The following is a 17595-nucleotide window of genomic DNA, read 5'->3' as shown; positions in this document are numbered from 1 at the left end:
CCAGCACCTGATCTTCGCCTTCTCTGCCTCTGCTTCAGAATGGATCTGGGTTTGGAGTTTCAGAAGTTCATCTTGCAGCTCCTTCCTCAAGCGCTCCTCCTCTTTCTGCCTAGCAGCCTCCAACTCAGCTTTTAATGATCTAAGAAACAAGCAGAAAGTGATTTTTTTGGTGGGCGGGGGTACATCTCCTTGCAGCAATGGGAGCACTGCTTAAGTCCAGTAGACAACCTCAGTAGAGCGCAGCAAAAGCGAAGACAACTTGCTCGCAATTTCTCAAGCAATCCAAGTGTGAGATTGATTCAAGCAACTGGGATTTGTAGAAGATTCTACAAAAGAAACCTTCCATAAGTTTAGGATTCAGACTTCTCCACATTCTCACTTCCAACTCTGGCCCTGCCCTTCAGATGTCAGCCAGGTGCTCAAGCTTCACCTGTAACAATATGCTGCTTTAAGACTGCTACAAATGAAGATGTTGCTCCATGCAGGCTTGGGACAGATGAGAAGAATGCAGGAAGCCCTTTCACTAGAACCTAAGCCATGAAAACTGAACCACCAGCTGTATTCAGGCCTCACTCAGTGGCTCAGATTAGGATTAGGATCTCCCTCTACACCTTTGCCACAGAGGATCCTGTTCAAAATTACACACACACACACACACACACACACACACAGCACCATTTTCTGTATTTTTGTCTTACTACTCCCAGCCTTTTTCTCTTCCTGACTAAAGTCATTGTTTAAGTGGACTGCCCTTGATTATTCAAGAATGTTTTATCCAGTAGCCTTCTGCTGTATGTGGCAGAAAATGTTTTTATGCCTAGCTTAACTGCTGACCCTGACCCCAAAGGCCAAGCAATGCAAGAGAGGCCATTGCAGGTGTGTCACAGTCCTATACAGAGCACAAGTGAGTAGAGAATCAAATGAGATTATCCTGTCATGACTCGCTCCAAAGTAGCAGCTGTTGATGAACAGGCATAGCAAGACTAGCTGCATAGAATAGCACCAAGAAAGCAAAAGCAACTTTCTCTAGTGAGGAGCAAATGAACTTCCTAATGAACTCCAAATAGGAAGCTTCTGTTGAACTTTTTTGTTGGGAATCTGGAGTCCAACACTGAATGTGGCAGAGACTTCTTTCTACCCTTGCAAGGTGGGGGTGCCTAAAAAGAACTGAATACTTGCAAGCTGTAAGACACACCACTCCCATGGACTAGCATCTCTTCAAAAGGCCTTCCACCCTCTATTAGCTGCAGGGGATTCACTGCAGGGAGGAAAAGAAGCAAAACAGCTGTATGTGGATGGAACTCACTGGAGGGCATCCTTTTTCTGCTGATGGAGCAGCTGGATCTCCTGCTCCTCTTCTTGCTGTAGTTCTTCCTGCAGCTGCTGCATTCGCATCTCTTTTTCTTGCAGCAAATGTATTTTTGCTTGTTCCAGCAAAGTGTGATGCGCTTTGGTTATTTCCTCAAGGGAATCCCCAGCATGCTTTTCCCAGGACATTTGCTTACCCTCAGCCTCAAAATTCCTGCCATTAAGAGAAACTTTCCACATTAAACACTCAGATTAGCAGGGAACAATATAGCAACAAGCACACTTCACAAAGCTGTCTTCTTCCACAAGAGAAGTCAGCCTTCCCAATACACTACTATCTCCACCTACTGTCCCAGCTTCATGTATGGCATGAAGAACTTACAGCTATACCATATGCTGCCTGCCTGTCACAGGTAGAATAAATCTCATCTACCATGCACAGCAAGGCACAGATTTCAAGATCATATTTTCTCAGAATCTCAGGAGGCTACTAGGCACCACAGCCATAGAAGAGCATTCAAGAGAATCTAGAATTCCAAATTCATGGCAGCTGCTTACAGTTCAGAACTTACTTTGAAAACGTAATGGTGCCATACAGCTACATTTCCTAGTCCAGAGCTTTGATAATTCTGCTGCCTTAAGGTATATCCATGAAAGCTGCTTTGATGGTACTGGACTGTCAGGCACTAGATGGAGCAGGTACCAGGCTCAGAAAGGACAGGCAACTGTCCACATGGTACACAGCCTGGATCCCTGCCATGTCCCCAGGCTTTTAGAGGACTGCTACATTTTCAAAACAAAACTCAAGGCCATGACTAGTTACGTTTATTTTACTAGTGACACTGCATTCACTTGGCTTTCTGAGCTAGGAACCAAGAGGAGAGACTATGTTGCACAAGGCCACTTGGACTGTGTGCAGCTGTAAAACTTTCCTCTCTTCCTAAAATCCATGGAAAGCCAAAAAGAGATGCTTTTAGACAAAACACACTTAACTTGCTTTACATCAAATGCATGTTGTTTTATGAAACAAAACCTGTGATAACCGTCATAAATTGCTTTGGTGGGACCTTGAAGAGGAGAGCAAAGAAGGGGCTCAGCTCAGCCATCCGGGTTGAAAAGCACACTGCCCAGTTATCCCAGTGAACCATTTCATAGTGAAGAAATACAGGCTGGCCTGAGCTCTAGAAACATTACACAGCACACCTCCATCTTGCCACCATTAAGTATCAATTAGGAAATGGATTAGGACACAAGTTTGTAAAATACACATTCTCGTCTAGAACCCCTGCCCCCTTCCCTGTATTTGTAAGTAGTTGCTTTTGGAGAAGGGCCACAGGGCAGTGACTGAGCGTCTGCTTTGCCATGTTCAATCCCCGGCATCAGTATGAGCAGCTTCCTATGAATCCAGTGCAGACACTTTACTGGGAGGATGACAGAACCCAAAGGAGGTGTGCACCTCAATGTCCCTCCCTCCTCTTGCAGAAAAGGGCCCCCTAGACAGAAGCATATGCCATTGCATCCCCTTACTCTTTGCAGGATGGGTCTCGCTCATTCAGGTTCACCAGCCGGTGCTCAATTCTCATCTTCGTTTCCAAGGTGCCAGACCCTACCGAGACTGCCTTCTTTTCAGACCCTTCAGAACCACTCGGGCAGCTTTTGCTCCTCTCCCTTGGTGGCAATAAAAATGCAAAAGAACAAAGATTTACAGCTTGCCTAATTACGGAGGGCAGAGCCTCTAGCAACAGGGTGCAGTTCTGGCATGCAGCTCTGCAAGCCAAAGAGGCAAGAAAGGTCCTCCTCTACACAAGAGAGATGTAGGGGGCCAGTCCTACTGGGTGCCTGGAAACCACGGGGAGGGAGCCCCAAGAGGGGAGCCATTGCCATGCAGCACTAATTATGCATATCACCATTTTTTTTAACTTAGTTGGAGACAACCCAATGTATATTATCCAGATGCTGGGATTTAATGTATTTCTTTCGAGTATCTGGATATCATGTGGAATTTATCATCTTTTAATAATTTAGAATAGTTTGTTTTCCTCCAATAATTGTTGTAGCTGGCAATTTATAATGTACTGTAAATGTATATTCTTCAAAAGAAAATTTTGAACATTTACTCAGTTCCTTCTAAGAAGCTTACAGCTTGCAGGCAGGTAATTAAGAATTGTACCTCAACTCTGCATCAATACTTTAAATCTGTAATGCCTTTGTATTTTGCTATGTTCCTTTTTTGGAATATTTTATTAGTTGAATATAAGAACAACGTATAACCATATACAAGTAATCAAATCTGCTATGTTCTTATGCTACTGACAAACCTCATTTATACTCTTCTGTAATGTTCAACTAATTTTATTAAGTAACAACAACAAATGTTTATTCGGCTATTACGCCCATCATGAAGCACAACACAACAAAACAAATCAAATAAAACAGCGGACTCATACAAACCACAAGTAGTATAACACAGTTCACAACTCACAAGGACGGATATTAGCCATTCATAAAAAAGTTTAAGATTAAGATTAAAAAATTTTGGCACTACACTAAAAACAATATCTGATGTCATTATAGAAAATTCTTGTGACTATCAATAATCAGCTAACATTCCGTTCCGTCTCTTGTGCGAGAGGACGGCTGTTAGGAATTTAGCAACCTGTAGGGTAATATAAGGATCCACATCTTGAAGTACCCAGGCAAGCTGTAGATCTACTGGTTTGTCAGCCATAGGCTGGAGTTTATTAAGTAAAGGAATCATGGGGTTGCACTCAAGAGTAGAACCACTGAAATTAAAGGCCATTACTAACAGATCCAACTAAATTTATGCATGGGGCTGATCCCTGGATCCTAAATGTTTGTGTGCAGATATGGAGGGGAGGTTATTTCTCTGCCTCCTTAATGTGGCATCTGTAACAGAGGGAAGGAGGGTGCTGCTTAACTGACAAACCTAGGGCCTTGCTATATAAAAAGAACATCCCACCCTGAACAGAGCAAAACCTGCTGTCAAGACACAAAAGGGATTCTGAAGAGGGAGAGGATGAATGAGGAAATAAAGCAAGAATGTGCCCCTGAGAACCAGGGATTTTGACAGCTGGCTGCTTTGTGACAATACTGTGTGGAATGGGTGAGAAGCGTTGCAAAAGAGCTGTACCTCTTAGCTGATCCTTGGCTTTTCTCCTCTGCTAGGCTGCCTTTGCTTTGGTCCTTCTCCTGTCCTGACCAGTCATTAGTCTACCAGAAAGATAAAAACAGAAAGAAGGGTTTGCCACAATACTGCCATTTCAATGGAAGGTGGAGACAGCCAGAGTCATGAATAGAATTGATCCTTCTGAGCTGTGCCTACAATAAGTGCTGCTGAAAGACAGTTCCAGAGTACAGACAAGATGGTGAAGCCTACAGCTCTGTCTTCCATGGGACAGGATTACTTCACTGAATCAGGCTATCTGTGTCTAGAGAGAATGACTGACTGTGTGTGAGAAAGAATAAATGAACTACCCCACAAGAGACCTAACACACCACTTGGCTGGCTGATTCAATAGTGGGTGCTTTCACACACACAAACAATTGCTGTGATGCAACAGATTCCATTAAATGTGCAATAAGACCATGCAGAGACTGCAGAAGCAAGGATGAGAAGCCAGAAACACAAGGCTAAGGGTCTGCAGATGTGCCCCCAGCTTATGTATGGATATCCCATGCAATCTCTTTTCCCAGCCATAACACACTGCCTGCACTTCAAATAGCCCCCAACCTACATGGTCCTCTCTACTCCAAATCAGCAAGGAAAAGGATACAGCAACATTAAGATGCAGAAAGGAAGGATACTAGTTTTTATTTTTCGGATACAGCGATGGGGAACCTCCAGCCCACTGGTAAAAATCAGGCTTAATGGGGTTTCTAATCTGGCCTACAAGGCCATTTCCCCCAAAGTCACACCCACCTGCTGCCATATATGGGGAGCTAAAAATGTGGCTGCAAAGACAACAGCAGAAGTACTCTTCTGGTGACTCTTGGCAAGCAAGGTTTGCGGCAAGCCACCACTAGTATTGGTTGTGCATGATCAGCAACTCCACGGCACAGCCAATCCCTGTGGGGCATGCTCTAAATGCTGAGCAGCTGAGTGGCATGTATAGGACACCTCAATCCTTCACTCCTGTTCTATCCTAGAACCACGAGCTTCTGCAATCCAAGTTTCAACCACCAGCTTATGGGAATAGGCACATCTTATGTCTGTGTGGCCTCCTCACCAGCAGTTCTCTGCATACCTGGAAATGACCTGCTGGATGAGCAGAGGTATATAGCAGGACTTCTGAGACAGGCTCACAACTTTGGGGTGGCTGGGAGCACTGCCAGTTAAAAGTGGACATTTGTTCCAGCTTAAACCTCTATGAGACCTGCCCCTTTGCTTCATACATTACTTTGCACTCTCCTAGCAAGTCAGCTGTAGGAGCAAACGCCAAGACAACATGTTCGAAGAGGAGCCCAGGCAGCTCCACAACGCCACTTACCTGTTCCTTCCAAGTGCTTTCAACCATGGCTCTGCTCACTGCAAACTTTGGAGTTCCCAGGACTGGAGGCAACACATCCATGATGTTTTCAAAGCTTGGGCTCTGGGAACCAAAGCCCCCAAGAAACAAAGGGGTAAGGAGAGATTAGCATTCCAAGAGGATTCCTTGCTTCAGCTCTCAAAGGTAGTGTTGAATATGGTGCTGAGGACCCTCAGGCTGATAGCCTTGGGGGTCCCGAGCACTCAGGCTGAGGCTACCTTCTCTGGGGCAGCTCACGACCAAGGCCTCTGTGACAACCATGACACCTTGTCTCAAATGAACACTGGACCAATACACAGCGCAGGACTTGAGATCTGATCCTCTGAATTGAACAGGGTGGTGCATAAGGGGGCTGATCTGTGACTGGGGGAGCAGATAGTGACTCATCTTAATCTACTTAAATATGTCAGAACAGAGCTGGGCATAGGGACCTTGGAGGTTACCAATGTCTCCTTGAGGAATGGAGTGGTTCTGACTGCTCTGAAGATGGCAGCAGTGAGGCTTCTGTTTAGATATCTTAGCCTGAGATGAGCTATCAGCCAGTTTTGAATGTGCCATTCTTGGGGGGAAATGGCGTGAAGACCGGTCAACTCCAAGCAGTGCTGTTGATATTCACTGTCTGGATCAGACCTAGTTTGGGGGTGGAGATGGTAGAAGTCATCTACCCAGACAACCAAGGCTAACGAACTTGGGGTGTGGGTGGGGTGGGAGAGTTATTCTAGACCCTCTTCTAGGCCAAGAGACCGGGGCTTTGGACCTGAAGCCAGCAGTGATATTGATACTGGGTACAAAGCAAGGTGCAATGGTACTTGGAATTTCATCCACACAAAAACAGACCAGGAGAGTTGGTAAGAAAGTCCTTAAAAGGGCCAGCCCAAGAGTTATGCGCTCACCAAGAACTCCCTTCTTATTTTTACAAAGAAGTTTCTATTTCTTCTTCCTACTCTCTTACTACCCATGTTTACTGGCAGACTCACCACAACGCTATGCGGCTCAGGGTCCAAGTGGTCAGAAACCTGCCATTCCTTCATTGGATTGCTGCCTTCAGAAACCTTCAAAAGCAAAGGGACACACACCCATCACCAGCTTTGCACACTCTGACTGACTGGAAATCAAACTAAAAAAAGTGAGGAGTGACTGACCCACAGCATTATAAGGTGAATGCCTTGAATATTTTAACCCACAAAAATACACAAACCACCAATGCAGCAGCGAAAGTATCTGAGATATCAAATTGCTCCTCAAACCCTGCCAGATTTCTCCTAGGGAATTTCTCTCTTGGTCATCCAACATCACATCCATGGCATTTGGGGCTGATGTGTTTACTATACCCCAAATGCTGCTCCTCTTTTAAAGATGATCTGAGGATTGGCTTTTATTGGGAAGCAGGCACTTTAAGCCCCCAATACCAGGAAACTATCCAAAAAGCAGGGTGGATAAAAATCAATGATTTTTAAAAAAAAATAAAATAAAAAAATTGGATTTTTAAAATTTAAATCAGATTTATAAAATAAAATGCTTTTGGAGGAAAAATCTTTCTACAGATAGTTTTCTATTTAAGTTACATTATAGTCCAAAGGCTACTCATCAAGAAATAAGGATTTGTTTTAAGTTTTTCATGTGTGCTAAAACTCAGTCTAAGGTTTTTTTTTAAAAAAATCATTTAATCACATCAGTTAACAAACATGGATGAATATGCTATAATGTTATTGATTTAGTTAAATAAATTGTTTAAATTGTTATTAAGGAAATGCTTCTTTTTCTCCTTTCAATAAAGTACAGCAGAAAAGTTGTCCAAAAATAAACAGTTAACTTATTAAACCTCACAATAATTTCATAATTATCTGTCAAAGCATTTCTAATAGTATAACCAAATCAGTAAGTTTTGATATAACTGTAAAAACTACTCTGAAAATTTATTATTCCAAAATGAAATCTTCATCTGGTTGTAAATATTAATATTATACCAGCAAAAATGAGTCTTTCTGTACAAAAAATGATTTAAATCAAGTCTTAATGACTAGTGATTTAAATCATGATTTAAATCAAATTGATTTAAATCAAATTGATCCACCCTGCCAAATAGTAAGTACATACCTCATTGTCAAAGCTGGCACCAAGGGCACTAACATCCATATGCAGGTTCTTGAGAAGCCCACCTGTCCCACGAGGACTCTGGACATGCAACAAGGAGCAGAGAAATGTTCAGCTGTGCATCCAAAGCCATACTTGAAGAACTGACACTGGGGACAAAGAAGGCAACTAGAGAGGGTCCCAATCTGCTCCCTCACCCTAACCACAAGCAATGTAGTATAGGGATCTTTGGGGGAACCAGGGCTAGAAGAACTAGAGTGTGGATTTGGATTTATATGCACAAATTGGCCCCTTCTCAAGGCTGGTAAGCCTACAGGTACATGGGCATAATGAAGCCAGAGTCTGATAACTGCATCAAGAGTTGGGCCCTTCTGGGAAGGAAAGAATTTAAAACTGCAAGAATCGCTACTTATACAAAGACCTAACTGTCCTGCTGCACGTTCCACTTAGAAGCATGCAGTAAAATAGGCATTGCACCAACTCGTGTTTTTTTCTGTGCAGGAAAGCCAGGAGACTTGAAATGGACAAGCATCATAGCTGAGCAGCAGATAATCTTCTTTGCATGAGGACTCGGGTTCAATCCCCAATGGCATTTCCAGTGGGGTACAGAACATGCCCCATTTGAAACCCTGGAGAGCTGCAAGTGATCAGTGCAGGCAGTACTGAGATAGAAAGCTGCCTTTATACCACGTCAGATCATCTATGTTCCAATGTGTCCACCATTTATCAGATCAGAAAGGAATACGCACAGCCCTCCATCCCCATCTCATAGAGCAACTCTGTTTATCAAGCACTACTACCTCATTGCTGCAATCTTCCTTTTCTGCCCCATTAGGAGTCAGCTGGTTTAAAGATGCTTCCTCTTCTTCGTCCACAGATTGAAAGAGACTTTTCTTGCAACTGCCAAGCTTTAAGAGACGAAAACATGCATACATCAGAAGGACATTAAGTAGATAATGCAAAGCAAAAGAGGCAAAAAGCCACACAAACAACTTTGCATGTTCATAAGCACACCCACATGAGCCAGATTTTAGTTGTTTACCATTGTATGTGCTGGTACCATTGTATGTGCTGGTGCCTTCGGTTCCACGGCACTTCTCCCATTTGTATTGTGTAAGTTGCAGGGTGCACTGACTGGAGCATCCACAAACCCACGTAATGGAGCAAGGCTCCCCAGGGGAGACTGGACTGAGGCTAGTATAGGTCCTGGAGACTGGAAGATTTCAGGGAGGGGGAAGACACAGTAACAAGGTAAGCAGAAGCTGTCTATGACTATGCTAGAAGCTCAACAGCAGTCTGACATGGCTTCTTACATGCTCTTTCTCTACCTCACACCTCAATAACGGAACTGCTTTCCTGGATCACAACAGACTGAAGTTTGAAGTGTCAGCATGAGCTGATCACATTTTGGAGAGGGGACAACAAGGCAAGCACACAAGTGTGTGGCTTGCGTTAGCAGTGTTTCTCAAACCTGGGTCTCCAGCTGTTGTTGGACTACAATTCCCATCATCCCTGGCTAGCAGGACCAGTGACCATGGATGATGGGAGCTGCAGTCTGACAACAACTGGAGACCTAGGTTCTGTGTTAAGGTCTAAAAAACAAAACAAAAACCCACACCTGTCTGAAAAAACTGCAGTAAAGTTGTCCCTTGAAATAAGCTGATAATGAAACCCAATGGTCAAATCAGGTTGATTCACTCAAATGTCAAATGCTCTTTCAGGAACTAATAAGCAATGCAACAGGGAGGCATCTATCTTCATTTCCACATTAAAATGACTTATGCCCAAGCAACACAGCCAGACTGTGCAGCATCTATTTATTTGCAGCATGTAAAGGGTTTGTCTACAAGCTTAGAGGAACCAGCAGTTGGCAAATGCTACAGATACCTTAAAAGGCTACATCTACCACCAGAGCCACTAGTTACGCCACCTGCAGAAGATGGCACTCTTGGCCACCACAAAATATTCAGTTCACTTCTGAAAGAACTGAAACAAAACGGCTAACCCTTCCACTTATTTATTCTGTAAGTTTATACCAGGCAGACAACTAAAAACACAGGAACATTTTTTTATTGAGGAGATTTATAATTCATCCTGTACAGTGGTGCCCTGCAAGACGAATGCCTCGCAAGACGGAAAACCCGCTAGACGAAAGGGTTTTCCGTTTTGGAGGTGCTTCGCAAAACGAATTTCCTATGGGCTTGCTTCACAAGACGAAAATGTCTTGCGAGTTCCTGCAGGGTTCCCCCCCCCCCTTTTTCCCAAGCCGCTAAGCCGCTTATCAGCTGATCCGCTAAGCCGCTAAACAGCTAATCGCTAAGCCGCTTATCAGCTGATCTACTAAGTCGCTTAACAGCTGATCCGCTAAGCCGCTAATCCGCTAGGCCGCTTATCAGCTGATCCGCTAAGCCCACTAAGAGCGCTAATCCGCTAATGGGCTTGCTTCGCAAGACGAAAAAACCGCAAGACGAAGAGACTCGCGGAACGGATTCTTTTCGTCTTGCGAGGCACCACTGTATTATGGTCAATCCCAGAGTAGAGTGCAAAGTTAAAATACATGACACAAAACAAAGCAGAATAATCTGGGGGGGGGGGGGGGAAATCAAACCACAACAACAGTAAATCAAATTTACATCACAGCACTGTGAGAGTGACAAAAAACCAAACAAACTGCTGAGCAAGATGCATAAAGTCCACCAATCAACTCTGTGAGGGGAGAAAGCTGCAGACCAGCCTGTGCTGCCTACCAATGCCATGCATGTGCTGGGAAACTATAGGCACATGACTTCTTTCTGCCTATATGCTCCAATGGGACTCGACTGGAGGAAGTCCCACTACAAAAAGTATTTATCAGTACAGGTTGGCTCCCCCAGAGGTGTTCAAATAAACACACTAGATAACACCCTGGCCTTGTGGTGCATGAATGCAACTGGGTAGCCACAAGATTATTTGCAGGTGCTCCTCAGACACAATGACTAGGAATTATGTGGGAAACCCAAGGTTGGGAAAAGGTGCAACCTTAAGACACCAGAGGAGATCTGGGTAAGCAGATTCCTTGCAATTCTACTCAACAACTGTCACACAAAAGCCATTAACCATTCCTTCCCCCATCCTAAACTTCCCATCAGATTTTATGAGAGACTATTATTGAGGATTGTACTCAATGAAGTAGCACTAATGAGAATGTTCTGGCAGCAAAATGATTTCTCCTTGAGCAACAAAACCTTTGCAGGCTCTCTCCCCTCTGCTCTTCCCCAAAGCTGTTTTGGGCGTTCCCCACAACACTTCACAGCAGATTGGGGAATGGGGGAGGAGAGGAGTGACCCCCTCCCTGACAATTTAGTGAATGTATGTTGTTGAAAACTGCCTTAAATAAACTGTCTGCCTCCCTGGGCTCCTTTGAGAGGAACAGCAGGATAATATAAATGAATATTAATTTACTCAACTATTTCAGTTATTCTTCTTTTATAAGTGGGATAGGTTTATCTCTTTATCCACAGTCTCCCAAGGACTGGCAAGATGAGCAACCACCGAGTGTCAGTATTGGGTCAATACCAGGGAAAGACCTTGCAGCGGCCTTTAGAGAGACCAGGATCCAGATCTCCACTCAGCCACAAAACCTACTGGATTACTTCTGATCACTCTGTCTCAGCCTAACAACCTTGCAGTGTTGATGGAAGGACTAAAGGGAGTGGGGGCTCCATATGCAGCATCCTCAGCTCCGCAGAAGAGCAGAGATACTATAAAATAAACAAATGTAATCTAAACTGCCTACCTCTTCACCTCCATCTCCTCCTGGTGTAAGCTCAGGCCAGCTGTCTTTCTTTGCCAGTGTTCTGCTCTGCACTTGCTCTCCTTCTGCCTGCCTATTTTGAATGAAGAACACCTGACCCTCGACTGGACTCTGGAGTACCCCTGCCTTAAAGACTGCAGCTCCTGGCCTAGGCATCATCTCTGCTTCCGCAGCCCCTTCCTGAGGAATGTAAAGCTCCATGTTCAGGCCAGTGACAAACTCTTCAGAGCCACTTTGCTGTTGCTTGAGTGGTTCAGGTACAGCCAGCTCTGCTCCTCTGGACCTCTTCACCATATGGACCATATGCCGATAAAACTTCTGATCCTCTGTGTAGCACTCGCTTTCCGAACGGTCATTAAGGATGCTCTGTGGTTGGGTATGGGAAGCTTCCAGGAAAGTTCTTTTGGCAACAGCCAGAAGGCCCATGGGGCGGTCAGATCCATGAGTGCTCTGTAGGTCCCAGGAGAAGTTGTCAACTTCTCCCAAGATCTCAGAATCAAGATGGTCAGCCAAGCTGCTTGTCACGCTGCCGCCACTGCTGCCTCCACCACCACCAGAGTGCAGCCGCTCACCATGTCTCCTTTCACCCCTGAGCTGAACTGACAAACCTGCAGCAGCCAACAGAGGACTAGCTTCCCCACCTGTTCCAGTCCCTACTCCCAGCCCAAAGGCAGAAGTCTGCTGCTGGGTGCCCCCTCTTCCACTCATGCTGAGCTCTGTGGCATGGCACTGCTCTTGGAATTTCCTTCCCTTTCTGCTCTCCTTCACTTTAGAGAAAGGCCTCGGGTCGTTCTGCAAAGAATGGATGTCACCTTCTTCCATGATGTTGGGCTCATATGTCTCACCAGCCAACACAAGGGAAACAGCAGCAGGAGGAAACCGCTGAATTTCCCTTTCAATTGTATGCAAGAATCCTCTATCCCGTCCTATGCAGCTGAAAGGCCCCATCACCCGCTCTCCAGGTGAAGAATCAGGTGACTGGCAGAGGCCACCTTCCTCCATGTAACTATTCTCTTGGTCCTTGCCTAGATTTTCACCCTCGAAGAACAGGGTTCTCACCTTCGGTGTCTCCAGGGCCAGCACAGCCCCATCATCAGTGGGTTCCTTCAGTGCTTGGAAAAGTGGCACAGCAATCTTGGAGCCATCTAAATCAGGTTCTGAATCTGAAAAAACACAAGCAGCTGTACTTCTGATTTCTGCTGTTACATCTTGGCATGACTGATCTGGTTTGCTAGAAGATGAAGCTCTTCCAAGAATCTTCTCCACGTCTGCCAGGATCTGGCGAGTCCGTGGGGTTGACTTGGCTGGCAGAATAGGTTGCAGCTTACTAGGGACAGGACCCGAGTGTAGCCGGGGTGGGTCACTTGGATCAGGAGACATCCCTGAAGCCTTTCCTTTGCGGTTCTTCAGGAAGAGTTCATTCCTTGTCATGAAGCTGCCCTGCTGCTCCAGCTCAGGACTTGCGTGGCCTGATGACAGGACAGGGGATGACACTCTATAAAAGGATGTTGAAGGAAGAATCCCCGGCTCTGACTGCGTCTCCTAAGCAGATAAAGGCCATTAAGCAGACTTACAGATTGGTATAATTTGTACAGGTGCCGGTCTTTCTCCCTAGGACAGAGTCTCCCAAGGAAGACAAGTTACATGTAGGAATACCCATGGCAGAATTCCCAATAATATGACTCTTCCTGCATATCCTCCCCCTGCACTTCTGCTGCCCCAAATGTGGTTGGTCTTCAGAGATCTTCACAGAAACCAGCTGTTCTTACTGACAGCCTAGCTGTTTCCAACTTGGGCTCCCCAATCAGCTGCAATGGCAAACCAGGATGGGGTGGTGGAGATCACCACATGCAACTGCTACAGTGTGGATTATGGGAGAAAACATGCTGTAGTCAAATGTGACTTAACCCCTGAATGTTTGGCAGAAAACACAAAAAAATATGGATAGGATCCTAAGTAAGTCTTGGCTAGCAGCTTTCTGATAGCCATATTCACTGAGCTGCACAAGGACAGAAACTTAAGAAAAAAGGGCCCTGTTGAGCCCCGAGCTCAAAAACAATTTATTTGCTCAGCTATGTTTGAAAAGATGCAGACAAAACAAGCCATATTTTGATTAGGGTGGGTGGCAGTGCTACCTTAGCAGCTGCCTTACAGCTGGCCTTGACTACTGACGCACACCTCCTGTGCTGAACTAGTGCCAGAAGTCTAGAGGAAACTCAGCTTGCAGAGAGGGGGTTGCATAGGGCTAAAACAGATAGATTAAAAGACCTCCAGATTCCCAAACTATCCCTGTACCTTTGATCTCTATGCTGACCTCTCTATCAGTTTAGACTGATACGTCTTAGGCTGCATCCTCCTCCCAACTTCCATCTCTTTCTCACGACCTCAAGATGAGAGGTCATCTTGGAAATGTCCTCTGAAAACAAAGGAGCAAGCATAGCTACCTTTGCCTTCTCTAGATTAGATAGTTAGCTTAGAACAAGAAGGATTTTGATCTAAGTTATGTACCTCCTATAAGACACAGCTTTGTTATTTTCTTACTTTAGAAGTAACTCGCTGTGTGTGATTGCAACAGGTAAAGTCTACTCTCTAGCCAAATTCACAAGCCACACTCTGCCCAGCAATAGTCCAAGCAACTAGTACCCGGGTTCAAATCCTCATTCAGCCAAGAAGCTCACTGTGTGACCTTGGGACAGTTAATTTATCTCAGCCTAATCTACCATGTGGGGCTGCAGCGAGGGTAAAGGGGAGGCAGAGGTTGTGTCTACACCATCTTGAGCTCCTTTAAGGAAGAGTGGAAAAAAATTAATAATAATGACACCTAAAGACTAAATCCCTCTTCTTGTGCTGAAATAAGGTGGCCCTCTTTAAACTTGGACAGGCACCAATTACAGAGAAAAGATACAGGGGTGGGAGAGAAGCAGGAACAGCAGGAAACATGCAAGAAGTCTGCATTTCCTCTAACACCCAGTTCCATCCGGCCCTGTATCCAACTAAGGTACTCACAACTGGATGTTTCAGCAGGTCTTTCTCTTTTTTCTCTTTCTTCTCTTTCTTCTCCTTTTTCTTCTTCTTCTCTTTCTTCTTGAGACCTCCCTGATCCAGGAGCTTCTCCCTCTCCTGGATCACAAGCTGTCGGTAGCGCTCATCACATGGATGTTCCCACGTTGACTGACCATTGGCAAAGTTGAAGTAATAGATGTCCCCTGTGATATCTTGGCTGAAGATGGACATGGAATCTAAGCAGCCGCATATACATGCATACATGTGTGTGCACGCATACATATACACAGGCTCAAGAATATCCTTGCCTTCCTAATCTGAAGGGACTTCCAAGGTCCCCCAAACCCACTAATAGTTTGGAAGCGTCCCTTCCTATGTGAGAGGCAAGTGAAATGGTAAGAAAAGCCAGATGTGAACAGTTGCCTTTGAGCCTCCCAGTGTAATGGTTATTCTTCCCAAGGAAGAATATGTGATGTGATTACACTTTCCCCCCCAGTTATCAGGAACGTATAAAGCAGCTAGTACAGTGTTTGGAAGGATTATGCTCTAGAAATGTAGCCAGAAAACAGATTTGTTTGAAAGAGTGCTCATGGCTTAGGGTAATCAGTACAGCCCATATTGGAGAAATTTGAGCATCATCCCTTCCCAACACCTACCTGAGCCACCACCCAGATGCACATTATAGAAACATATCACAACTGTGGAAACTCAGCTTTGATTCCCAGTTAGCCTGTGTGTAGTCTGTGAGTGAAATCGAGTGAAGCAGAACAACTAAACAGAATGGTACTCTGTACTTCAAACAGCAGGGAGGGGTGATGGTTTTTTTCAGAGTCACATAAAGTCTCACTGCTAAAAAAAAAAAAAAAAAAGACCTACCAAAGGAAGGAAACAGGCTAAGTTTTAACCTTGCTCTGTGGTGCACACACTCTATTTGCACATACAGTATTTTTTACACTCACAGATTGTGGGCTTTGGGGGTCTTTATGCCACAGAGATACAGATGAACATGAACAAAAATGACACCCACCTCCCATGTTCTGCCACCTCATTCTGCAACATATACAGGCTGTTGAAATAAATATTGCTCCTCACCATTCCAAGCCTAACATTAGCTTGGATCAAGTCACACCTGCTTTAGCAGGCTCTGTGGAGTGTGAGATGAGCCAGCCAAGATGCAGCAGCCGGGTGGGGTGGGGTGGGGTGGGGGAGAGAGCAGCATAGGGATGGATGGCCCAACGGGCAGCTCTGCCTTACCAAGGTTTCCATTCAGCGGGCAAAGGGGCCACAATGCCTTCTCGGGCCAGCCACATCAGCTCTGGCTCGACCTCCGGGTCGATCCCAATCACTCGAGCAAACTCATTGATTTCTGCGGAAGAGAAAAGAAGCATCAGGCCGGCCAGGCTGACAGCCGTGCTCAGGAGCTACCTAGGGCCACCCTCCTCCATCACCACCACCTGGAGAGGCGTCATCCTGCTCCTGTCTGGAGCCACAGGCCCCTCTCCAGGTGCTCTGCTCTCCTTCATGGGGCCCCCCTGAGGGTAAAACTGCTGGTGCTCTCGCTCACCTTGCTCGCTGGGGATGTAGGTTTCATCGTAGTCCTCTTCCAGAATGAGCTGGTCGCCGATCCGTATTGCAGGCCCAGCCATGGCCATCCCCGGAGCGGAGTCTGCTTACACCTGCAAGGCACCACCCGGGAAGGAAGGAAGGAAGACACCGTCTGCCAGCGCAAGGAACGCGGGCAAGCGGGCCACCCTCCCACCGAGCCCACTAGTCAGGGAGCGGCCCTGCTTCCCGCCTTAGCGAGGCACCGGGCCGCCCCCTCCTGCCCACCCTCAGCCTCATCCTCGCTGCCTGCTTGGGGGCCCTCATGGCCGGGCTGCCCAGGAACGAAAAGCAGGCAGAGGCGAGCTCCTTCGCGGAGCCGCCCACGAGAGCGGCCCGGCAGCGCCTTCCCCGCCCCACGAAGCGCCCTCCGCCCGCCGGCCCCCGCCGCGTCCCCCCTCCTCACCCCGCTCCGGTGCGGGGCCTCAGCGCGAACGCCGGGCCCAGGCAACCAGGGCCGCGGCTCTGCGGTTGCCATGGCTACCCAAGGCAGTTGCACCGCGCCGGCCCGGCCGGATTCACTTCCGGCATCCAACCTTGGCAACAAGGCCGCCCGGCGCTCCATTGGCCGAAAAGGAGCATGGGAAGGGCCGCCGATCCCTGCAGGGCCTTGTGGGAGTTGTAGTCTCTGGGACCAGCAAAGCGACCCCGCGAGACGTCAGAGAGAGAGAGAGATGGAGTAAAGCTGCTGTTCCTCCACCACGGAGGGAGATCTGATTCAGGGCTAATTAGGTGCCTCCGTTCTTCCGAGCTGATTCAAGGTTTGTAATAATTGCAGCTGCGGCCTACCCGGCTAATTGGCGTCAGCCGAGAGATCACAAGAGGCACCTATTACTTTTGCTTGGTACAGAGACTTGTGGCACAGCAGCAGCAGCAGCAGCAGCGCCGGGTCGTAATTAAAAACAAACCCTAAGGCTAATTAGGCTCATTAGCCCGCCCCCTCATTAGAGTGCCTAATGAGACCCGCCCCATTTCTATTTTAAGCACCTGCAGTCTGGTTCCATCCCGATTCAAAGTGAAGCCCTTCCCTTTGGTACACGCCCGGTTTGTCGCAAAAAAATCCACGCTCCTGAAACTAATAATAATAATAATAATAATTTATTATTTGTACCCCGCCCATCTGGCTGGGTTTTTCCAGACACTCTGGGCAGCTTCCAACTAAAGATTAAAAATACATTAAAACATAAGTCATTAGAAACTTCCATAAACAGTGGCTCTCAAAGGGTGTGGCAGGAGAAGACGGCCCTC

At 46.3% G+C, this 17595-nt stretch overlaps 1 protein-coding gene across 5 annotated transcripts in view; it reads right to left on the bottom strand.

Moving 5' to 3' along the window:
- Window positions 1-16908, bottom strand: part of CEP164 (centrosomal protein 164) — a 38999-nt gene extending 22091 nt beyond the window's left edge. For 3 of the 5 annotated variants that reach the window (XM_077919680.1, XM_077919682.1, XM_077919681.1), the window contains exons 1-14: window positions 16754-16908; window positions 16310-16421; window positions 16000-16111; window positions 14749-14962; window positions 11725-13284; window positions 8992-9162; window positions 8750-8857; window positions 7953-8030; window positions 6833-6907; window positions 5817-5918; window positions 4460-4539; window positions 2836-2976; window positions 1307-1522; window positions 8-139 (exon numbers count right to left, since the gene is read on the bottom strand). In XM_077919680.1, the coding sequence (XP_077775806.1) occupies window positions 8-139; window positions 1307-1522; window positions 2836-2976; window positions 4460-4539; window positions 5817-5918; window positions 6833-6907; window positions 7953-8030; window positions 8750-8857; window positions 8992-9162; window positions 11725-13284; window positions 14749-14962; window positions 16000-16111; window positions 16310-16397 (3077 nt within the window). In that variant the 5' untranslated portion in view covers window positions 16398-16421; window positions 16754-16908. The remainder of the gene's footprint in view (window positions 1-7; window positions 140-1306; window positions 1523-2835; window positions 2977-4459; window positions 4540-5816; window positions 5919-6832; window positions 6908-7952; window positions 8031-8749; window positions 8858-8991; window positions 9163-11724; window positions 13285-14748; window positions 14963-15999; window positions 16112-16309; window positions 16422-16753) is intronic. The other 2 variants (XM_077919683.1, XM_077919684.1) reach the window with 2 other exon arrangements.
- Between the last annotated feature and the right edge of the window lie 687 nt (window positions 16909-17595).

The sequence above is a fragment of the Podarcis muralis genome, chromosome 15 (assembly GCF_964188315.1).
Source record: "Podarcis muralis chromosome 15, rPodMur119.hap1.1, whole genome shotgun sequence".
Lineage (NCBI taxonomy): Eukaryota > Metazoa > Chordata > Lepidosauria > Squamata > Lacertidae > Podarcis > Podarcis muralis.
The sequence above is the reverse complement of the archived record's forward strand: the minus strand, read 5'-3'. Positions and strand labels throughout refer to the sequence as shown.